This window comes from Anopheles nili, chromosome X (assembly GCF_943737925.1).
Source record: "Anopheles nili chromosome X, idAnoNiliSN_F5_01, whole genome shotgun sequence".
Lineage (NCBI taxonomy): Eukaryota > Metazoa > Arthropoda > Insecta > Diptera > Culicidae > Anopheles > Anopheles nili.
In genome coordinates, this window is record NC_071293.1 from 5,871,647 (window position 1) to 5,895,571 (window position 23,925).

At 51.8% G+C, this 23,925-nt stretch overlaps 3 protein-coding genes across 3 annotated transcripts; 2 read left to right on the top strand and 1 right to left on the bottom strand.

Annotated features, from left to right (window-relative positions):
• The first annotated feature begins 1,199 nt into the window (after positions 1–1,199).
• LOC128729253 (uncharacterized) lies at positions 1,200–7,026 on the top strand. The gene is made up of 3 exons (XM_053822920.1): positions 1,200–1,617; positions 6,655–6,781; positions 6,853–7,026. The coding sequence occupies exons 1-3, from the start codon at positions 1,518–1,520 to the stop codon at positions 7,010–7,012; spliced, it is 387 nt and encodes a 128-aa protein (XP_053678895.1). The 5' UTR covers positions 1,200–1,517; the 3' UTR covers positions 7,013–7,026.
• A 224-nt stretch (positions 7,027–7,250) lies between these two features.
• On the bottom strand, positions 7,251–22,397 carry LOC128729251 (CAD protein). Its single transcript, XM_053822918.1, has 6 exons — positions 22,007–22,397; positions 18,386–21,945; positions 18,219–18,323; positions 7,996–10,026; positions 7,545–7,928; positions 7,251–7,477 (listed from the first exon to the last, which is right to left on the bottom strand). Exons 1-6 carry the CDS (start codon positions 22,380–22,382, stop codon positions 7,280–7,282), a joined length of 6,654 nt encoding a protein of 2,217 aa, XP_053678893.1. The 5' UTR covers positions 22,383–22,397; the 3' UTR covers positions 7,251–7,279.
• Positions 11,897–18,076, top strand: LOC128729252 (uncharacterized). The gene is made up of 4 exons (XM_053822919.1): positions 11,897–12,303; positions 14,736–14,873; positions 14,958–16,971; positions 17,031–18,076. The coding sequence occupies exons 1-4, from the start codon at positions 11,897–11,899 to the stop codon at positions 17,745–17,747; spliced, it is 3,276 nt and encodes a 1,091-aa protein (XP_053678894.1). The 3' UTR covers positions 17,748–18,076.
• Positions 22,398–23,925: the final 1,528 nt, after the last annotated feature.

The window sequence follows — 23,925 nt, forward strand, 5'->3', positions numbered from 1 at the left end:
ATATAGAACACTGACAGATGACCGCCCTTGCCCCCTGAAAGGTGTGTGCCATGTGCCGGAACCTTCCAGTAAACCTTCCGCCTACTAAGCGCCAAAGCCCGCAGGGACTTCCGTTTGCAGTTCCGATTGGCGCTGGTGTGTTGAGGATTGCTCAATTTCCTTCACCACCAACACTCGCGGGGTACATAAATTGAGGCTCTTTATGGAGGTTTGCAACAGAAAAAAAAATGGTTAAAATTTCCCGATGCCCCACAACGACCTCCCAGGATCGGATCCCGCGGTGTTCTAGCGAAGATTAAGCGTCCTCTCGATCGCACGCGATCAACCAGACGGCGAAAGTGTGCAAACTGCCTCCCACGGTGCGATCACACTCGCGCACCGATCGTACAGCCGCCCGAGACAACCGTTGGCGTGAGAGCGAGCGAGATGGCTGGGCGCGTGCGAGCGAGACGGTGCCATATACTTCAGATCGCAGCACGCGCGACCAAGCGCGCATTCGCCCGGCGAACTGCACCTGATGCTGATCGCGTGTGATCGTGTGCGCCTCAGAACGTCAGGAGAAGAAGACGAGAAAAAGAGGAATCTTTCGCCTCAAATTTTGGAGGAAAGAAAATTGCAAGAATACGCAAAGCAAGCGCCTTCCAAAAAGTGCTCAACTCCGAACGAATGAGAGAAGGCGAAACGGAAAAATTCCATAAAAAAACAGACGCAGTGGAAAGCGGGAAAAGTGGTGTGTGCGCGCGTATGGAAACGTGGTGTCGTGGTGTGTGGCATCGACAACCAAAGTGAATTGCTGCTGCATTGCTGTGGAACACCTTAGAAACGTTCCCCATCCAGCGAGGTACCTCTCGCAACATAACGTCAGGCTCGTTATAAGCCGAATTTTCTCCGAAGGCGCGTTCCGTTTTCTAAACGTCCGTCAATCAGCCTCACAACCAGCCTCAAACAACCTTGGACCTTGGTTCAATCAACCATCAGCAGGTACCGTACTCCAGTACCGCCTTCTCGCGGAGGTTTTTGCAGAGAGTTTCCACAGCGGCAAAACGGGACGTAAACAAAGAGAAAACAAAAGCAAGGGAAAAAGGGAGCCAAAAAGAAAAACCATCCGCAAAGTGCGTCGTACCAAGCGCTGGGAGGTGACCGGCGACAGTTCTATAAATATTGGCCTGCTTTCGACTCTGCGCAGTGACACCCCGCGACGACCCTGAAGTATTGGCCGTTGTCTGCAAGGGTTTTGGGGTGCAGTGTAGTACGGTGGAGGGGTTTGTTTTCAGCCATCACTCACGTCCTCGGTAAAAGCCGCTAACGTCACCAACGATCTCCTGAACTGAGCTGTGTATGCGGATCTAGCGGGACTTTCCACGGTGAGGTGAACCTTTGCGAAAATCCCCCGGATCAAAGCCGACTCGAACCTGCTCAGGTGTGTTGGACAAGGTTGCGAGGTTACGAGGAAGCAACCTTTACGAAGTTTGCTGTTAGTACACCGGGAAGTCCATCGAAGAATTCTCGATAAAGCGATGGCCCTCAATGACGTCCAGGATCTACCGGAGATGACGGAACCGAACATGGTGCAGGTGTTGGCGTACACCGCTAAGCTAGTCGGACGTGAGAGTGAAGGTAAGTCTCACCCGGGGCGAAAGTGACCTCGGAGGTGTTGGAGTTGTTTTTTGTTTTTCAGACAGCCCCACACGTCCGTACCTGTGGCAACTACAACCATTCTACTGCCAGTGGCGATTCTGACGTGGGTTCTCGCGTGTGTCACGTTGCCGGTGAAAGTGATGTACTGCTGCTTCACCGTTCCAACGGAAGCACTAATTATCATTATCAAACGCTTGCTCGCCTTACGCCCGAGCATCGTGTACGTGCAAATATGTCCGCCTCTAGGCGCCCTACCCCAACATTCTGGATCCCCTCAGCTCAGGTTGATCAGGCCCTTTGGAGGACCCATGCGTTGTTGTTTTGCTGCGTTGCCTCGTGCCGTTGCTAGCCGCAAGAATGTCAATTATCGCGAGAGATGGTGCCCTTTTCGATGCCCCACGCAATGTTAAGTCGGCGTAGATCCCCCGCTGTTTGGTTGCAGTAGGGAATTTTAATTTTGTCCAGATCCACATGGGCGTCGCGGTGTCTCATGAGCGTTGGACCTGAACGATCTGTAACGCGAGGTAGTTAATTTAAATCGTCTGTAGCGCTAGGGCAAGCTACTCACAACCATCTTTTGGTTATGAAACCTTATTCTAGATGTAATATAAAGGCTATCATTGTTCTCGTCATGATGCCTCTTTTGTAATTCTTCCTTTTGTGCTACTTCCTGCACTTCCTTTATCAATTCAAATTCGATGATGTGCCTTATGAACTCCATTCGGAGGCAGGTTATGTGCTCGCGATCTTTTCTCGCGATCTTGATCTGAAAATTGCATTCTGTTCCGCATCACGTGCGTCAGAGTCGAGCTACTCTAACGGGCCGAAACTATGGCAACAGATATGCGCCATTTCCGATAAAATAAACATTTAAACAAACATTTTTTTGTCACCCAACGGGTGTGGGGATTTCCCCAAAACCCTAGCTTTATGTCGCTCACCTCGCCACCCCATCCACCATCTGCTATCTACGCTTCCACCGGCATAGCTGGCATACCTCGAATTTCGCCATCAGCCGTGGTGAATCAGTCGAAAGCGAAAAATAGCGGCCATTGTTGCCCAGGTGTCGGTGTTAGCGGGCCCGCTTTTGCACAAGCCTAATGGACGGACCGGTGCCCGATCTCTGCCGGGTTTTGCAAATTTCGGTCCGAATCAGGCACCCAACACCTGGTAGAGGCTGCGAGCGTGTGCCGGGTTCAGATTACGGAGCTGATAATGACCCGACAATGGATGCAATCACGCCGTGACGCGCGGCACGCAACAGCGCGTTATGTGTGCGGTGTAATGCATCTATAGTTTGGATTTTAGGTGTAAAGCGCTCGTGGGGTGCCATCACCTGAAGCCTCAATAGGAAGCCTCAATGGTGAAGTAGCTTTACGAGACACCGAGCCCAAAACCATCTATCGGGGCATGTTAAACCCTAAACCAACCATAGATGTAAGGAGCAATGATAAACCCAATTCAATTACTGCCTCACAGAAGGTGTAGCAATTTGTAATAATAGTTGGTTTTATGCTTCTGTCGTTCATCCGCCATTGTCAAGCCCCAAAGACCGAAATCACTCCGCCACGCGTAATGAAAAGCAGGAAAAAAAAAGAGTGTACGATCAAACCACCCGCAGTCAATTTGTTTGTTTCGTTGACAATAATGATTGTGGACGGCGTTTTAATGGCAGGGTTGAGCGATCGTGTGCCACGGGAGGGGTACCGGCTTCGTTTAATGGTTGCCGTTCATGCGTCAGTTCGTTACCCAACGCTCTCTTCGAAGACGACACCGTTATAGAAGATCCATCGGCTCCACCCATCGTTGCGAGCAGGTGGCTTTTGGCGCCGGAAAGTCACGTGGTAACCGGGAATGACGGGAGTTTATCCAGGGAAGCGACTAATCATGTCCTACCCGTCACTTATCGAACCCAGACCGTGTTGCGGGAGCGAGAGATCGATAGCCGTGGATCGTCAACGGTGGCTTATCATCGGGCCGGGATCTGTCAGACGATCGTGCTCGATGGCATGTGTTGTACACCTTTTTTTTTTGTTGTGCCTTCCTTGCGATGGTTGCCATTTTTTATTTGTGTGTTTGTTGTTGGTTGCTCTCCCATCCCGAATGACAGACCGAACAATGGCACATTTAGCGAGCACACCGGAGTTCCGGAGCGCGCACGACTTATAAATCAACGGATCGAAATTCGCATCTCTGATCGCGATAGAGCCGCCATAGCGACAAATCAGTGACGGAGCGAGTGTAGCGAGGCAAATTTAGGGAACAAAAACCTGCACTCCATTAAACAAACAATCCGCCCACCGTGGGGACTCCCGCGAACGAAAAGAGGAACAATGAGCGCGGGAGAGTGGGCCATAATTTTGGCATCCAAAACACCCATCTGTCACAAACAACAAAAAGTGTTACGCTCCCGCGACGTCAGGCGAGAACGTTCCAGAAGGCTCCCGAGCGTCAGGGAAGTGTCCAATTTGGGCCAAACCAACCTCCAACCTCGTTCGCTCGTTAGGTCAACATTTGGTGGCGCTTAACACGATGATTGCAGTGGCTGAAATCGCAACGCTCCGGAATCAGGCCAGATTAACCGGGAAACGTCCAGATGCACTTGAATGGGGCGTTTGGTCTGGCATCAATCTCTGTCTCGTCTGGAGATAAATGGGTTTGCCGATTGGTGATACGGGGTGTTTCCTGCCGATGGTGAAGGTGTTGGATCTCGATCTCGCACGTGGTTGCAGACACGAGGCGGGAAGTGCCTAACGATGGTTCGATCGATTAAAACACCTGTTCGCACATTAACCGCACGTTGCTTTTGGCTTGTTCAGGCTGATCAGACGTTATTGCAACGACGCCACCGTGTCTCGGAGAAGAACCAGATCGCTACACATTAACCGGCTTGTCCGAGAGAGAGAGAGAATGAGAGAGTTGTGCAACCTTGAACCCGATGCGACGTCGCGTACGCGTTACCAAAACCGTTGCTCGACCGGTTCGAGCCCGTCGTTGGGGTTTCACGCACAAGGACGTTCGCTTCCTAAGGATGACTAATTCGAGCAATCAGCTTTACCGGCACGGATCAAAACCCACCAAGCGGTCAGTGACACGCGTGTGCGATTCGAACACCTCGCAAAAGGTGTTCCCATTCCGTGCCCTTCGAATGGGGGAAAAATAGCAAATCGGCTCGTTTCGCCTTGCCAGTGCAATCGAGATGGTAATGAGGCTTCCAGAGCAACATGCTTGGGGTAGGGCGTTGCCATTTTGCTAATCCGAACACCCTCTAGAGGCTGCCATCAATCACTGTGTGCGTGTGTGTGTGGCAAATGACCGAGTACGAGAGATCCGAGAGGTTTGACCGATGGGTTTATATTGCATCCCTGGAATTAATCTCCAACCCATTTGTCTCTGGGGCTCCAATTTTTCTTCTCGCTTTGTCTTCCTCCCAAACGAGTGCTTTTTTTTTATTGAATTTAAGCCGGTTTATGATCCCCAAAGACGCCACCCCGTGTTGCGTAGAAGACGCTTCAAGTACGCGTTTACCAACTTCCTCGTTGCCTCAACCGGTAGCATTTTGCGCATTAATCAAATCACCAACAACAAGCACTGAAACGGTCGAAAACAGGGCTCCAACGCATCACCTCCATTCTGGCTCGTTTGGCAGCCATTACGACATACTCTTCGTGGTTCAGCTCAGTCTCCGTCTAGACTGTGGGGCCCAGGAACTACCGAGTGAAGGTTGCCGGCAAGCTCGGGCCATTCTCCACGCGAATGTGGCCCATGGCGATGTGAAGGCGACGACCAAACATCCAGAAGGCACGTTCCTAGCGTCACTTGGGGACACTTCGCTCACCTGCGGCGCTCGTGGGCGAGCGTTCGTTCTGACAGGCGGTCTCATGCGCTGGGATCGATTACCGTTCCGTCCTAAATACTGCCCCCGGCTTGCGAGTTGGATGAAGAGATCAAGTTTGAATGGCTCGACCTCCGTGACAATCGGTCGATCGGTGGGTCTGATCATGAGAAAGATGCGAGAAGAAGTTGCGATACCTGGTATGGCGGGTTTGCATAATCTCTTTACCCACCGGATGGGTTCTTGCTGTGTTTGCAATTATGTAAAAGAGAAGGTGCGACGATGGATTGAAGCAGGTTAAGAAAAGAGAAATCTATCCTTTTAGATGATATAATCATTAAGATCAAGAAGATATAAGCTTGTCAAGTGGAAGTAGACACTAAATCAAACACCTCACAAGCTCTTTTTGCTCCATCTTAAACTAGAAGCGAATGCATTCTGAGTGTAGAACGTTTTCGAGCTCGTGAGTGGGAAATAAAACCGTATCGTATCCGCCCCGAGGCAACGTTGCGAAATGCTCCATCCAGAACCTTCCCCTACGGCAGACTGCCTGTCGCCCGCCGAAAGCGAAAGGTGGTACCCCTGCAAACCGTCTACTGCTGCCCCCGGGTGGCCGTGAGCCCCGTGAGGACAGCATCTCGTACACCTGCACACCAGACAGCTTGAACGGTGAACCTTGGTGTCACGCGACGGTCACGCGATCGCAAACGCCCGGGTTTCTCGGGGCGTACATCCGCCGGCGAGTGATCCACATCGAAACGTACCTAATTAGATCGGGCCAGTGTGTTTTTTTCTTCGTCTTTTTTTAATGGAGAAACTATGGCGATAATTGGATGGCGCCGAGCCCTTGCTGGGTTGTTGCAGGTGTTCCGTTTACCGTTAACGGTCGCACCTACGGAGTGGCTCAATTAAACCGTCCACATTTGGGGTGCGAAGTGTCAACGCATCATTTGCCCTGTGAGCATGCTGATGGCTTCATCATATCGAGAGGCCCTTACAAGTGAACGTGATATCGATCAGCTTTAACAGAGAAGGAAGCTGCTTGTTCGCACCTGTGTAGGCAACGAAAATGATCCAGAAAGCTTGATTTCCCACTCCATTTAGCCGTCCATACGACGTCTGGCACCATTTCGATATCTCGATATCTCATCGAAACGCATGTACTTCGCCTTTTTTTACAGTTCCAATGGTCTCGATGGATGGGGAAGCACATCCCAACATGACGCTGGCTGCCATCGGATCAGGTGTACTCGTGGCACTCATCATTCTCATCACACTAATCGCTTTTATAACCCGCCGCGAGCGAAGGTGAGTCGCATGGTGTGATAGGAGGTGTTCCACGTTCCTTAATACGTCCACATTGTCCGTTTTCTTTGCAGCTCGTCAGCGAAAGACAACCAGCAGCAGGACATCGTGAATCCACCTGTCATTGGAAGGACAAAACCAAACGAACCGATCACCCAAAAACCCCCAACCGAACCACGTTCCGTGACGTTTGCGAACGATTTCGAGCTAGTAGATGTTGTCACCCGGATGTGAGCGCCGCAGTCGGAATGTCAGGCAAAAGTTGTTGTATTTTATTATTCGTATTTGAACATTATTACCCACTAAGAAAAAACGGGGAGTGCACATGTATTTGTGGTAGGGAAACACGAACGCTTTCCGTTCGGTTGGCACTGGGAGGAACTGACGTGATAGAGTAGCGTGGCTCTCAGTAAGCGCAATGTAAATTTGTACCGAAATAAATGGAGAAAGTAACGATGTATTGAAGTCACCGGTGTTTCTTCTCAGCGTGGTAAGCGTGTTTTAGCTGCGTCCTAGCACCATCGCCAGGAGAGCCATGCGAACGTACATTCCGTACTCGGCCTGTCGGAAATACGCCGCACGAGGATCACTGTCAACTTCAACGCTGATCTCAAACACACGCGGCAATGGATGCATCACGATCATACGCCGTTTCGCTACTGTCATGAGCTGGGGTGTCAGTACGAGCTGTCCGCAACACTGGAACGGAGAAAAGAGAGTTTTTAAAAGTCCCCCTCTATACCAGGTTATCAGCTACCATACACACCTGTTCGTACTCCTGCTCGCTTTCAAAGCGCTCTCGTTGGATGCGAGTCATATACAGCACGTCCGTGTCGACGATGGCTGTCTCCAAGGAGGCGTACTGCCTCTGCGAGATCCCCTTCTTGTCGACGTATTCACGGATGTGCGATGGCATCTCGAGCCCAGCCGGGCAGACGTATCGAAGGTTGACGTTGTACATCGTCAGAAGTCGCGCCAGTGAGTGTACCGTGCGGCCATTCTTCAGATCACCCACCATCGTGATCGTGAGCCCGTTTACGGTACCAATCTCCTCACGGATCGTGAAGATGTCGAGCAGAGCCTGGGTCGGGTGCTCTCCAACTCCATCACCAGCGTTTATCAGTGGTTTCCGGCAGTGATGCGAGGCGCGCTAGAAATTCAAGAGGCGTTGTGAGAGATCCCAAACAGCAACATCAACTTTCTTGAAAGCCACTTACCGCCACAGCACCAGGTAAGGGATGTCGCAGGACAACAACATCCGCGTAACCCGCGATCACCTGGATGCTATCCTCGAGCGATTCACCCTTCCGTGCGGATGAAGACGTCTCGTCGATGTGGACAACGCGACCTCCAAGACGTTGCATGGCCGCGGCAAAACTGCAGCTGGTGCGTGTGCTCACCTCGTAGAAGAGGGACGCCATCACCTTCCCACGCAGAAGATCATCCAGCAGCCGGTCTTTGGCCACACGAGCCTTCATCGTTTGCGCAAGGTGGAAGATCTCGTTCAGGTGTTCCTTCGTAAACATGTCCACCGTTAGGACGTGCCGACCAGCGAGTGGACGTTCCCGATGTGGCCCCAAAGTCATCGTCTCCAGTCGACCAACCACCGATTGGTTACCGGTAGAGTCGCACCGTGTTCGCCCCGGTGCTGGTGAGACTGGTCGATGTTCACCCGCAAAGTGCACACCCAGCTGTTTGACGTGTGCGTTTGGACCGCTGGCGGCGTCCGGGGACAGTAGTTGGTAGAACATCTCGTTGGTCGGACCGTCATGCTCGAGATCGGTATGCACTGTTCGTCCAGAACCTGCGGATTGGTTGAGAGCATCCACCGAACCTGCTGCTGGTAGGGTGGTCTTGCGTGGTACAGTCCACTCGCGGACATTCTGACCATATCCAGGTCCTACTAGCACCAACCCATCGACGTAGGCCGTCTCTCCACGCAGCACCACCCGGTGGACACAGCCCTTCACGCGCATCCCTCCAAAAGGCGTCCAGTGGGCCTTGGAGTGTTGTGGCCGGTCGGGAATGATCCACTCCTCGCTCAGGTCCAGCTCAACGTACGTGTTTGGTTGCTCGGGGAGGTTGAAGATGCGTCGTGGATTGTAGTGGAACTTGTTGACCAGCTCATCCAGCGTGAGTCGTCCATCAGCGACAGCTGTCAGCAGCAATGGTAGGATGGTCTCGAGTCCAGGGAAGCCCGGTGGTGGGTTAGAAGATTCCTTCTCTTCGCGTGAGTGTGGGGCGTGATCAGTCGCAAACACGTCCACTACGTCCAGATTGTCCCACAAGGCTTGCTGATCCTCGGGACTACACAAAACCGGTCGTACTTCTGCCTTAGACGCCCCAAGCCGATCAAGATCGGCCGTGGATAAGAAGAGATGATGTGGACACACCTCACACGTCACCTTCAGACCGCGATCTTTCGCCGCACGAATCAGCAGGATCTCTTCCTTTCGCGCGACGTGGCAAACGTGGATTGGACGATCGGTGAGTGATGCCAGTAGTAAAACAGCCGCCATCGTTTCACGCTCAGCATGAACGCACAGTGGTGCCTTTTTCGGCCAGCTGGCTAAATGCGCCTGCCATACTGACAGCTGCCCATTCAGGCGTAGAGTCGTGAAGGTGTCGTTAAGGTACATCTTCAACCCAGCCGCCTGTGCTGCTAGCTCGTGCACGGTGGAAGCGTTATTCGCAGACGCTCCGACGTACAATGCGTAGTCACACCGGGCACCCTTCTTCGCCAGCTCATGAGCCTGCTGGAAGGCGGTCCGGTCGACGATGGCTGGTTGGGTGTTGGGCATAGCCAACACCATCGTGATACCACCGGCTAAAGCCGCTGCCGTACCAGTTGCGAAGGTTTCCTTATGTGGAGCACCAGGTTCACGTAGATGAACATGCACGTCGATGAAACCCGGCAGCTTCACCATCAACCGAGATGACATGCAGTCGATGTGCGTCTTCAGGGCAGGTGGTCCTCCGATGCGTTGCATAGCTGCCACCAGCAACTTGGCGCACTTCACGTCCGTTACGAGTGGGATGGAGTAGTCGACGGCGAGGCGACGTGTTCGGTAACCGTGCGTCATGAAGCAGGCGACCCGTCGGGCTCCACCGCCACTCATCGGGGGGTTGATCACCAGATCGAACTGCTTGTTGGCGAGGTACTCCGCTAGATGGCGCAGTTCGCTACCAGCTCCATTTCCGTTGTCCTCCGTCGCCAGCGAGTCGAACGTCCACTGTACGCTTTCAACCTGTAAAGTGGACGAGAGAAATAGAAAAAGAGGGCAAGAAGTTGAATAAAAATGGTGTGTGCAGGATATGATGATTAAGGATAGAAATATTTATAAGGAGAAAAAAAAACGAGCTTTCAAAAGGTCTATTGTATATTCCAGAAACACAAGGTTTATGCTTTGTATCAGTGTTACTGCTTGTTTTAGAGAATGACCTTCTTTCAAGGTTATCATGACGGGCTACTAATGGCAGACGGGAACCGATACCAATTCATCCTAAAAAGGAGCGATATTGTAGGCCTTTGTGTATTTTTTGCAGCATTACTTTCAATCATTTCCCATATAAAAAAGCATGTATATCGTACTCAAACCAGTCTGAAGTATGCATCGTTTGCTCAATATTAAAAATAGAAAGGTTAGATGTGACTGTTTTTTTGATTAACAGATACATTTATGTTAATAACACGAAAGAAATACATACTAGCCTTGCAAGCCCTACTTTTAATAGAAGTCATCACTGACTGCCAATTACAAGTGTTCTTCTATTCGATGTTTCTATTCGCATGTTACCGACACTTTAACTCATAATCAAATGCTCCTTCAGCGAACTTCAGGTGGGTTTAAAAAGAACATGTGTCAGTAAGGCTAACCTCACGAGCGTGCCTAGTGATAGCGGCATGCTCAAAAGCCCCCGAACATCAAGTGGAACAAAGCCCATGGTCGATCCTCGCACCTATATAAATATATTCCTATATTAAATCCACTTGCTAACGTATGCATTCGAACTGCACCGGACGTGGTGTTCCGGGTTTTACCGCCTGCTTCAAGGGCGGTCTCAACGGAGGTGAAAACGGCCCAGGGACATGGCCCCTCAACATCGCCCCCAGAGGCGACACCTTGAGTGTCTAATCCCGTGAATCAATTTCCTTAAGTGCCGCATACGGAACTGCTCCTTCTCGGACAACTGCGCGCCCGTGCCCGGTGCGTCCTTATCGAGCCGCAATCATCTTCATTGACAATGTTGAGTCGAGTCTCCCTTAGCGAACACCGCCTTCCAATCCAATCACCGTAATTAAATTCGCGCAACCGAACGTGGTGCGGCAAAAACATCTTACGGGCGGTTGTGCACGTGTGTGTGTGTGCGTGGGGGGGGGAGGAGTTGATGGAGTGCGAGTACCCGAAGTACTTGAAGGAGTCTCCGCGATTGGAGCGAGTCCTCACGCGTTTTGGGGCCTACCATACCTCTAGCAGCGAAAGAAAGCCACAAAAGAGAGACCGCAAAGAAGGAACGAGACGGCGCGATGGAGAAAGCGCACGAGAACGAAACGGGTGTATGGGGGGGGGGGGGAGGGGGCGTAGAGGGCTGCGTCAGGTTAGAAAATAAAAGTGACTCGAGCATGCTCGCGTGGTCCGGGATGGTAGTGATGGTGCGCTATCTTACAGGAGGTCGATAAGAAGACAAACAAAATTTCTCCAAACCCAAGCGAAGTCGCTACCCAAGCTGATAACGGGAGGTTCTACCATCTTCCTGCTTCTAGTGCAGGTGTAGTGAGGCGTTGCGAGGTAACGTCTAGGTACGCAACGTAGAGCCCCTTTTCGGACCAGTCACCACGTATTCAGAACCGAACCGGTCGCTCAGTTTCACCTTGGACTTCCGCGCGTACTGTGGTGTTTAGCCCGTCCGTTCCTGTGGTGGTGTTGTTGGCGAACAGCAGGTGTTGACGGAGCATCGCGAGAGGTTCGAACAGTTTGCCGCAGTGCTTCACGCAGTCTTCTGGTGGCTGAGGACACGTCCTCGCAACGTCCGGTTCTTTCCCCCGGCTGACCATGGGTGCTACGGGTTACCGCTAGGTACCTGCCCAGACCTGCGCCAACTAGCACCCCTCCGAACATGGGCCGCTCGCAATCGAAGGAGCAACCTCGGGCGAACAACCCGTGGGAGGCGGAGATCGCCCGGAAGCAGCGCCGTGAACAAACGGTCAAGGAGGTGGTCGAGGAGCGCCGGGAGCAGGAACGGCGAGCTCGCAAGCTGAGAAAGCGAGCCGAGAAGGAGGCGAAGAAGCAGCAGAAGAAGAAACCGTCACGTAATGGTGGCAAAAAGCACCGCAAGTCGAAGCTGGACGACCTGCGGGACACGGAACCGCCACCGATCGTGCGCAAGTCCAAGGCCAAGCTCGAGGAAAGTGACTATGATTCGGAGGCGAAACGGCGGATGCAACACCAGCTGGCGTTCAACAGTGATATCTTCGTGCTCAATCAGCTGGTGCTGGGTGTGCAGTTCTATGGGAACTTCGAAAGGTAAAGAGGACGTTCCTTGTTGGTGAAGTTAATTGACAGCTCGTCACCTGAGTCCATATTCTTTTTGGATGTAAGAGGCAACTTCTCCATCAACCCTTGCAAAAACTATGTCAGTGCTAGAGCTTGCTCGTTAGAGGTGTATGGGGTATGTGCAGCGATGTCGCGGAAACTTTCACTAACCTAGCAACCAAACTGAGCAAGCAAACCAGCATATCATCCAACCTGTACTGGCATCATTCAACCTGTTCACTGGACAACGTCTTCTCTGGACATGTACCTGTTCCTTGAACATGTGTCATCAGGTCGCTTTTGCCGTCGTGGTCACCATGTGGACGATGTTCTGGTGTGCGTATCGAGTATCAGTTCATCTCCCGATAGTTCGGAACGGTTATCTTATTTAACTTGCCTTACTAGCATGCGTGAAACGTCAAACTCCAGACTCTCAAAGTTATGTAAAGACCTCCAACAGAGTGGTCTGAATGCGCTATCATTGGAGAAATATGTAAAAAAAAACTCGGGACGAAATCATCGATAATCAGATCTCTGCTGCCTCTGCCTAGAGGCTGGTAGCAAAGTTGATAAGGCAGTTGTACGGTAGACCATTGACCACTGCTGGCGCTACGCTGCGTGACCATGGTCAGACGTGTCCTCGACAACGTCCAACCCGGCGTTGTCGCGGTCAAAAGTGCTATTTTCCTCCTCGTTTCCATTTGGAGCAATCGGTTAGTTGTGATGTCACCGCTGTCGAGTCACATATGCTAGTTGATAACATAGCGCAATGGCCGTGAGCCTGCTGGGTGAGTGGATAAAACATGGAGCTGCGTTACCTTAACACTCTTCAATCACGTTTCAACCGTTGCATCCGGTTGTAGGTGTTAAAAAAGGGTTCTAGTCGTAAAACAAAAAGAATGTGGGGCTTATCTTACAGGGTATCAGCAACAAACAGAACACTCCAATCGATAGAGCAACGGACCTGGTAATTGTGCCGCTACAGGTGGTAATCGAAGTGGTAATCCTGTACTGATAGTTAACAGATAGTGTAGCACCGCGCCGGACGATTGGTTCTGACATGTTGAAACATTATCGGGTGTTTACTTTCACGCAGCTGCGAGACCGCAGCTCGACATGATAAGGCACGGCTAGCACGCGGGGTTCAAACACTTGTTCCAATTCCTGTAGCGGAGGGATTCACAGGGACCCGTTTGGTCAGGTCATGTATGTGACAAGTACCCCTCTGGTGTAAGTCCGTTTCCACTGCACACTGTAGCAATGGTAGATCCCGCCACCTATCAATCAAACCTTAGACCTGACTCACTGGCGTGATTTTTTCATCGAAAGCCCCGGCAAAGGGCACCCGAGTCATAAGTCATTTCACGCGTATCGTCTAACTGATCAGGTCTGAGATGTTCTGCTATCTGCGCTGATGACTCGAACCGGTGGCATGAAGCATAATAGGGGGGTTTAAAAATCAATACACATCGCTACATTGTAACGATGATTTAACATCACCGATCAGGACGAGCTTGACGCATATGGCACACGACCCGATGGTACAGTGATAGGGCTCGAAACCGTGGCCGTTTATCACCGACCATTGATCAGGTGTCAAAAGGCTATCGCTAAAAAAAAAGGGAAGCCACAAGCCACCCAACAAAGCCCACTTTTGGAGCGACTTTCCAGTGGCATGGCGTAAAAAGAGGTGTCCAAATTAGTGCACCTATCTGCATCTCCATCACGAGCGCATAAAAATCCCCTAACACCTGTCCTCAGCTGTGACGAAGCAGGCACACAGGTGGTGTGAGTGATACACCCGGTTCTTCCTGTGAGTCGATCCGTTCTAGATATCGCGCCCCACAACATTCAATGCCGTTCAGAATTCATTGAGCAAAACTCCGGCCGCTTGGTCTAGATATACGGCCGCGTGTTCTCGGCTTCGTCACACTTCGAAGCGAACAACGTGTTGCGCACAAGGAATGCATGGTTGTGTGGAGATCGGCGCCACATTCCATGTGGAATGTTGAGTGTGCCGTTGGCAGATAACAGAGCCGACGACGTAAAATCGCTAAATGGCGCCGTCAAATGCGATATTCTGGTTATCGCGTGGGCAGCCTCAGAAATGACGTTTGCGCATCCGCCGAACCCACGCGTCTTATATGGCATGCAAAACTCTGAGCCACAGAGTGTTGGTCTGGTGTGAGAATGAGATTGTTAAGGGCCAGCTGTTTCAGATAAATGAGAAGTTTATTTTGATGTAGAACATGATAAAACGTCATAAATATCAGATCACATCAGATGTGCCATTCAGAATGACTGACCTTAAACACATTTTAAAGTATCGTTCAAGACATTATCAACAGTGATTTGAATTCTGACCATTCCTAATTAGTAGCAATACTATTCAAGCATGCTATAAAAATCCTGTTCAATTGCAGGGAAATGTGGGAGGCTGTCGAACGAAATCGCAATGAGGAGAATCGGCGGAACGGCAAAACGTCACGGCACTGTAAAACCGTTATCCTGCCCGATCGTTTGCTAGAAGCCGTGGATAAACGTGTCAAATTCTACGCCAAGTAAGTAGCTCGAGCTTGCCGAAAGTGTGACAAACATTCTCTCACCTATTTCGTGTCTTTACGCCAATCTTTCCCTTTTCACAGGCACGGATTACTTAAAAACCAGCTACAACCACTGCATACGCAGACCTGCTACGTGGTGCATGACAACATCGAGATCACAAACCCCGGTGACAGCTCGGTGTACAGCATCCTCACCGATGCGCCCATCTACAAGCTCGAGATCGAGGACGCCCTCGAGGACAAGCTGAAAAGTGGGGCTGATGGGGCCGTGCGGAAACGTCGCGGCAACTGTCACCACGGCTACATCAAGCTCAAGAGTGTCGAGTTCATCAAACCCAACAACCCGCCCACACTAGACCGAATCTTACCGAACCGGCAAGGTAACGCGTACGGAGAAGAACCCGGCCCCAGTGGGTTGGGGCAGAAGTTCCGACAGGGCGTGGGCAGCACGAACGGGCTGATGAAGGGCAACAGTCTTAGTGAAAGTGATACTCTCGAGGATGAAGACGACGAAGATGACGAGGATGAGGAGGATGGACGAGGCGAGAACCGCTTCGCGAAGCTAAAATTCCGCGACAGCATAATGGTGAAGTACCCGAAGATGAGCAATGGGATGTATGGGAAAAAGATCGCGCAGACTGGGCTCGGGAATGTCGGTGTTCCGTCGACCTCAACCAGCTCGACGTCACCGACGAGTAGCGAGTATGACTACGCGTACATCACCGCCATCAACACGCACCAACCGCTGAGTGTGATGCGATCTGCAGGTGGTGACGAGGCTCCAGTGAGCACGACTGTTCTGCCGGACTACTGCATCACGACGATCAGCTGTGCGATCGAGGTGAATGAGGGTTACTACAGCGATGACGAGTCTGAAGGAGCGTACAAGCTGAGCAACATGTACCTCGCGAAAGCGAACGGTGGTGCAGGAGCAACGACACAGTCCGGTGGCAGAAGTAAACTAGGACATCATCTCGCACATCCCCACAGTAACCTGGAGTACACGACCGAACGGAGGCAGTATCTCAATTCGAAGGGTTTCCTGGCGTACTTCGTGAACTTATTCCAGGATACGCTCGCCTCAGAGCTAGACATTCCCGCTGAGGATCTACGCAATGCAACCTGGAAGGGGGCCGTCGTGTACAGTGGCCACTGGGAGATCATTCCGGCCATCCTGTGTCCGTGGCCTCGCGAAGCTATCGAGTGGGTACACCGGAAGCGTGACGTCAAGATCAACCCTATAACGCGCCAGAAGTTTCAGTGGCCCACGCAACCGATGATACAGAAGGTAAAGTCGTTCGGGTGTCACGTCATCCCTATCGGGTATGCACCCAAGCAGGGTCAGAACCGATACCGGCAGCTCGAGTGGAAGGTCGTGTTCCCGGAAGCGGAGCGTTACCTCGAGAGCTGTCTCACAGGGACGCAAATTAAGATCTACATGCTAACGATGCTGCTGTTGAAGACGTTCGTTGAACCGAACGTGGTGGCGGGCATGAATATGTTCGGCATGGAACACCTGCGAGCGCATCTGTTCTGGCAGTGCGAAACGAACTACGCCGCTTGGCCGGAGGACTACCTTGGGGAGGCGCTGTTGCGCTTCCTAAACGCGCTGCTTGACCGTATTAAGACGCATACGCTGCCAGACTACTTCCTGCCGAGTCGGAACCTGTTCGAGAACGTGCCTGAGCGGGTTCTGGTCGAGCTACACAAGCGTATCTTCCGCATCACGGAGAACCCGGTGATGCACATGTTGATCGCGCTTCGCAACCTCAAGCTACCAAGCGCCCGGTTGGCGTTCTACCCAAAGGTTCGCATCAAGCGTCTTTACTCGTATTTGGTGATCGACAACCCGCTTAAGATCGTCAACCCGATGCTGCGTGATGAGGACGAGAATCTGGCCGCGGAGGACTCAGACGAGAATGAGGTGAACGAGCGTGAAATCGCGGTCGGTTCGATGGCGTACTACAACCAGCAGGAGGTCGAGTCACGGCGCAAGAGGACGCGCATCGTGCGGTTCCTTGTGGCTGAGCAGCTCAAGAAGGAACGCGCTGTACAGCCTGAGCGGCGTCCTTCAATAGAATCAATCGACCTGACGGTGAGTTTTTGCGACATTGCGATCTGACACAAACAGCGGGGATCGGTTGATTCGAGTAGTTCATTTTCCATCCCCAGTTTCTGCCCCTGAAGCACATGGAGAACCTTCGACGGCAGCTGATCTATGGGCTGTTCATCGAGCACTTTATTGAGATGGCACGCGTGTCTAGTGGTTTTCGCACGCTCAATCAAGCGCTGGTGTATCTCCGTCAGGCGGAACATCTCTGTAACCTGCTCGCCGATGATGAGGGCATCGAAGAAGCACGGCAGTTCCTCAACAAAATCTACGGTCTGCGACAGGAGATGGCCAGGGCAAGTGCGAAGGGAGCTGATCGACCTGCGCTGCCTAAACGAACCAGTACCGGGGAACAGCGTGCCATCCGGAAGGTATCTGTGGCGAGACGTGGCAGCAAACGCACTACCTACACCAACGTCCGTCAGCCATCGGCGATGGCAGGTGGCAAACGGCAGCAGCAGCAGCAACAGCGCTTCTTCTCGCCCGACAACGAAGAGGACGAGGACGAGATCGCGGAATGGGAGGATGTGGAGCGAGAGGAGGTACGGCGGGTGTCAAGGCCGCTACCTTCGACGCAATCCGCGGGCGGGTTCCGGCGGCAGTCGTCCCAGAAACAGCAAGTCAGTGTACAGATCCACGCACCAAAGTCACCTGCCGGACCTCGGAGATCCAACGGACCGCGTAGTTCGTCCGATGACGTCGACGACATCTCTCGGCTGCTCGGGAATGTTACGATTGCACCCAAACAGGGCTACCGGTAGGGCAATAGCAGAGAGAGAGGGTGAGGGATAGAGATATGGTAGGCCCCGTGGTTCTTCGGAAGACAGTAACGACTAGCAGCTGACGAGAGCGCTGGTGGAGGTTAGAAATACCTTTCTGTGATAAATGGGAACTGAGATAGGGATCGCAAAACTGCTGGCAATTGCGCTACAGTTGAAAATATCGGTACCTCGAGACGCATGCCCACTGTTCTATGCCATCTCAAAAATACTGACTAAACACCGACGAGACATGGTAGCAGTCGTAGGTACTTCATATAGCTGCATTATGATGGTTGAAAACATACATAAAATACATTCATCTGGTTTGAGTGCCGGTCTTTCTAAATGAAATGCTTTCGGTTTATAACCCGTGTTTTGGGGAGTGTTATAAGTTTATGCAAATTGCGTAAGTACATTGGGTGATAGAAACGAAGTAGGGTAAGTAAAACAAAAAACAAAAAATGTACTCACAGCAACACCATGCTCAGTGTAAAAGTCTCCCGTACCCATGGACGCGTAAAGCTTGTAGCCCATCTTCTCTAGGATCCGTATCGAAGGAAGCAGCTCCATTTTGTGCTGTAGTCGGAAATATTTTTAGTGAAATCATCAAACGATAAGTAAACCCTCAAAGTACATACCTTGTAGCTTCCTATACTAAGCAGAATGGACTTTTGCGGAATTTGGAAGCCAGTCGACATCATTGCCTTGAGGTAGGCCTCGTAGCGGTTCTCGCCAAAACAAGCCACCTCACCGGTCGATGCCATTTCCACACCTAACATAACGTCAGCTCCTGCCAGCCGCGAGAAGCTGAATTGTGGTACCTTCACACCAACCAAACCACGCCCGTGCATCACATCCACCGGCTCAACCACCAGCCCGATAATGACCTGCGTCGCGAGGGCCACAAAATCAAAGTCCAGCGTCTTCGAGACAAACGGGAACGATCGTGACACGCGCACGTTGCACTCGATCACCTTCAGCTCGTTGTTCTTCGCGATCAGCTGCATATTGAACGGTCCCGTTACGTCAAGCAAGGCCGCTATATCACGTGCAATCTCCTTAATGCGCTCCAACGTCTCCTGGTTGATGTCCTGCGGTGGTGTCACCAGCGTGGCATCTCCCGAGTGAACACCAGCATTTTCCACGTGCTCAGAAACGGCCATACAAAGAATCTCCCCATCAGCCGCGACGGCATCCACATCGATCTCTTTCGCTTCGACGAGGAACTTCGATATTACGACTGGATGCTCCTTGCTTACATCCGACGCGTGTTTGAGGTACGTTTTGAGGTCTTGGTTAGAGTAGGCGACGTTCATTGCCGCCCCAGATAACACGTACGATGGTCGAACAAGACACGGGTAGCCAACTTCCTCGCAGAACTCGATCGCTGACTCGAGGTTTGTGAGCTCTTTCCAGCGTGGCTGCAGGATTCCTTTGCGATCGAGCATGCGCGAAAATTTGAACCGATTTTCAGCACTGTCAACCGATTCGGGAGAGGTACCCAAAATTCTAGCCTGCTGTCGGTGAAGATCCATAGCGATGTTGTTCGGCAACTGGCCACCCATTGAAAGGATAACACCCTCTGGTTGCTCAGCGTCGTAGATGTCCATCACCACCTCGAACGAGATCTCTTCGAAGTACAACCTATCGCACATATCGTAGTCCGTGCTGACCGTTTCCGGGTTGTAGTTAACCATGATCGTCTTCCGGCCCAGCTTGCGCAACTCGCGTAAACACCCAACAGCACACCAATCGAACTCTACCGAGCTACCGATGCGATAGACACCCGATCCGATCACCATCGTGTACTGGCCCGGATAGTCAACATCGCTCTCTGTGGCGCTGTACGTCAGGTACAGGTAGTTGGTTGAAGCTGGCCACTCTCCTGCAACCGTATCGATCTGCTTCACGAACGGTACCACACCGTACTCCTTTCTCTGTGTACGCACCGCCAACTCCGTGCTCTTGACACACTGCGCGATCATGCGATCGGAAAAACCTAACCTTTTAGCCTCACGCAACATGGCCGCTCCCGGCACTCGACCGAGGGCTTCTAAACGCACCGTAAAATCGATGATACCTTTCATTTTGCGCAAGAACCACCGATCGATCTTCGTCAGCTCGTAGATCTGCTCCACAGTGTAACCCTCCTTTAAAGCGGCGGCCAACACGAACATCCGCTTGTCGGTCGGTTGCTCCAACTCCTGCTCGTTGACTGGCTTCAGGTATGGATCGAACCCATCTACACTATCCACCATACGCAGTGCTTTCTGGAATGCTTCCTCGAACGTGCGCCCGATCGCCATAACCTCACCAACGCTCTTCATCGAGCTGCCGATGTTTTTGCTAACACGCGCGAACTTCGCTAGATCCCAGCGAGGCATCTTCACCACGCAGTAGTCGAGGCTTGGTTCAAAGCAAGCCGTCGTCACACCCGTCACCGAATTACGGATGTCTGGCAGAGGAACAGCAAGGGCAAGCTTTGCAGCTACGTACGCTAAAGGATACCCCGTGGCTTTACTGGCGAGTGCCGAACTACGGGACAATCGTGCGTTCACTTCGATGATGTAGTACTCCTCCGATTCCGGGTTTAAAGCGTACTGGATGTTACATTCGCCCACGACGCCAAAGTGCCGGATGACACGAATTGCGGTTGATCGGAGCAGGTTGTACTCGTGGTTGGATAATGTCTGTGAAGGAGCCACCACGATGCTCTCACCCGTGTGGATACCGAGTGGGTCGACGTTCTCCATGTTACACACCGTGATGCAGTTATCGTAGGCATCACGGACTACCTCATATTCGACCTCCTTCCAGCCCTTGAGCGATTTATCGATGATGAGCTGAGACGAGTGTGCTAGTGCCTGACTTGCGAGGGCTTTTAGTTCTTCTACGTTACTCGCGAAACCGGAACCAAGTCCACCGAGTGAAAAAGCCGCCCGAGCCATCACTGGGTAGCCAATAGCTTCGGCTGCTTCCAACGCTTCCTGGATCGAATAGACCGCCGCCGATGGAGCAACCTTTTCGCCTATTTCAGCTACACGTTCCGCGAAAAGCTTCCGGTCTTCGGTTTCAATGATCGACCGGATCGGTGTTCCCATAATCCGGACACCGTACTTATCGAAGAGACCAGCTCGCTCCATCTCAACACCACAATTGAGCGCTGTTTGGCCACCGAACGTAAGCAACACCCCACTCGGTCGTTCGGCTTTAATCACCTTCTCAACGTACTCGGGTGTGATGGGCAGGAAGTACACCTTATCGGCGAGCCCTTTCGAGGTCTGGACGGTTGCGATGTTGGGGTTGATCAGCACCGTCTGGATGCGTTCTTCCTTCAGCGCTTTGATGGCTTGCGAACCCGAGTAATCGAACTCACCAGCCTGTCCGATCGACAACCCACCTGAGCCCAAAATCAACACCTTCTTGGGACGCTCCAGCTCCACCGGTGTGACCGGTACGTACCGAAGTCGATCGTTGAGCCGATCCCGGATCGAAAGCTGCGATCCAGTTCCATCTCGATCCGCACGCACCGCCTCCAGAAACACGTCAAACAGCACCTCCAAGTCGGTTGGTCCAGCCATATGCTCAGGGTGAAATTGTACGCTGAAATACGGCTTGCTCTCATGCACGATGCCCTCGTTGGAGCCATCATTGAGGTTCGTGAACAGCTCCTCCCAACCCGTGGGCATATTACTCGAATCAACCGCGAACCCATGGTTTTGGGACGTCATATAACAACGCCTCGTACCGCGGTGCATACACGGGAGATTATGACCCCGATTTCCGTACCGCATCTTGTACGTTCGGCAGCCAGCCGCAGTAGAGAGGATCTGATGCCCAAGACAGATACCGAAGATGGGCTTAGCACGTGGGAGTGCCAGCAGTTCGCGGAGGTTATGCACCACTTCCGGGCACATCTCTGGATCACCCGGACCGTTCGAGAGGAACAACCCATCGTACTCAGATGGGTCTGGTCGAACGTTCCACTGAACCACGTCAACACGGGCGCCTCGGTTAATGAAACATCGAACCTGGTTCAGTTTTAGCCCACAATCGATGGCACAGATCCTGGGTGAACCAGACGCGTTGTACACCATACGCGGTTGAAGCAGCGACACCTCAGCGACAAGGTTCCGTAGATTCTGGTTGCTGAAGTTAAAACCCGCAATCGACGTGACGCGCCGTTGCATTATCTTACCTACAAGAAGGGGCAGATAGATGGTGATAATCACGCAACTACAAGGACCTCCTGCACCTACCAAGGATGGTTCCATTCTCGCGGATCTTCTTCGTGAGAGCACGTGTGTCGATGCCACTGATACCAGGAACACCGTGCTTAGCCATCCACTCAGACAACGTCAGTTTGCTACGCCAATGGGAAGGTTCATCGCAGATCTCACCCACCACGAGCCCAGCCGTCCAGATGCGATTGTTCGACTCAAACAACCGCATTAAACCACGCTCATCTAGATCCGCATCCGGGATGCCATAATTCCCAATCAACGGGTACGTCAGCACCAACACCTGACCGTGGTAGGACGGATCCGTCATCGATTCCGGATAACCGACCATGCCGGTTTGAAACACGACCTCACCATCCACGTCCAGTTGGGCTCCGAATGGGTGGCCATACATGATGGTGCCATCCTCCAGCACTAGTGAGGCCGTTTTCGCCCTGTACTCGTCAGTGTCTTGGACAGAAATGACTTCGTTCTTTCCATTTGGGGACATGATTGATACTGGAAGCAAAAACAAATCAAACGATTATTTTAAATTCCCACAGTAAAGTAAAATAACTCATTAAAGGTTTAATAATATTGCAATCAAACATGGAACACAAAAGCTGTTCAAAAATGCTACTATAGGTTTACGAGATACTATAGGTCCTTTAAAAGATCTATTAATCTATAACGATCACGATACGAGTGCTATTGATTGGATGCTCGTCAAACCCCCAAATGAACCAAATGAACCTACTAAAATGAACACATGCTACGCTCAAATGACCCCGCCGTAAAATTCAAATGATTAAGGCTTGCTTTACTGTGCTGTTCACACTAACCAAAACCAAGGCTAGCCTAGAGCTTGAAACAACAACAAAGTGAAAGAAGCGACTGCTCGCTTCTTGAACAATGAAACCGGAATGCGCCCCTTCGAACCAGTTTAGCAGCATGTCCCAAATTTACTCCAGAACGATTTTGAAACTCCGCGTACCAAACTAGTTTACACGAGAACGAGTTATGACCCGCTTCCTATCGCACTTCGATACACGCCGGTCCCGGTTTCCGCACACACGCGAATGCATCGCACCCGTTCGCGCGCACACACGCAAAGAATCGTGGCAAATCCAAAACAAACGCTTCACACACGCTTCAAACGCGCCCAAGGCCAGACTCGTCTAGGAGCAAACGCAGTACGATCTAAACATCCAAGTCAAGCGCCGTAAAAGGCACACACGCAAACGGCTAGAGAAAAACAAACACCGGCAGCGATTGCCAACGTTCAGACCGTATCAACCGAACACGGGTGCACGGTTTCGATTGATGGCGTCCCTCTCTTTCTTTCTCTCGAGCCAAGCGCGTGGAGTGCTTCCCTAGCTTTCCATCAAAAACTCGACTCCCGGCGACAGGACATTGTAACGGGAGGAATCGTTGGCAACAAGCAACAACGTCACGAGCACCGGCTACAACCGCGAACAACACAGTAACCCCCGGCGAGATTGATAGTGACGGCGTCGGTGCTAATTGATTGTCAATAACCATGCGTGGAAACATGGCGGCAGCAAAATGCCGGCACATTTGGAACACTCGGCACGCCACCGAAACGATGCACCACTGATGGATTGTCCTGCCTGCGGGGTTTCGCTGCAGAACACCGGGTAGAGTTGGTTGGAAGATGATGAGTTCGAGAGTTCACGCCGTCTGTAGCACTGCAATTGCGTGGTATGCAGAAAAAACACGTGGCCGTACCTTATGCTCCGTCAGTCGCACTTCGTTTACACTCTCGATACTGCAAGTTTATTCCGGGCACTGCTCAGAGATGATTCACGACGACACTGGTAGGCTGCAGTGTGTACAACGAACTAAGTATAGACTATGTTGCGCACAGCACGTTAAAGGGTTCAGCACAAGTGAGTGACTTGTTTGAGATTTCATGCATGCCGGCGTTTAAGAGTGAG

Coding starts and splice junctions, on each gene's coding strand:
- LOC128729253 (XM_053822920.1), top strand. CDS start 1,518: ATGGCCCTCAATGACGTCCAGGATCTACCGGAGATGACGGAACCGAAC. Junction 1,618..6,654: donor AGTCGGACGTGAGAGTGAAG/GTAAGTCTCACC, acceptor CTTTTTTTACAG/TTCCAATGGTCTCGATGGAT. Junction 6,782..6,852: donor ATAACCCGCCGCGAGCGAAG/GTGAGTCGCATG, acceptor TTTTCTTTGCAG/CTCGTCAGCGAAAGACAACC.
- LOC128729252 (XM_053822919.1), top strand. CDS start 11,897: ATGGGCCGCTCGCAATCGAAGGAGCAACCTCGGGCGAACAACCCGTGG. Junction 12,304..14,735: donor TTCTATGGGAACTTCGAAAG/GTAAAGAGGACG, acceptor GTTCAATTGCAG/GGAAATGTGGGAGGCTGTCG. Junction 16,972..17,030: donor TAGAATCAATCGACCTGACG/GTGAGTTTTTGC, acceptor TGATTCGAGTAG/TTCATTTTCCATCCCCAGTT.
- LOC128729251 (XM_053822918.1), bottom strand. CDS start 22,382: ATGTATGGCCACCCATTCGGAGCCCAACTGGACGTGGATGGTGAGGTC. Junction 21,946..22,006: donor CGAGAATGGAACCATCCTTG/GTAGGTGCAGGA, acceptor CCCTTCTTGTAG/GTAAGATAATGCAACGGCGC. Junction 7,478..7,544: donor GCGAGCAGGAGTACGAACAG/GTGTGTATGGTA, acceptor TCTCCGTTCCAG/TGTTGCGGACAGCTCGTACT.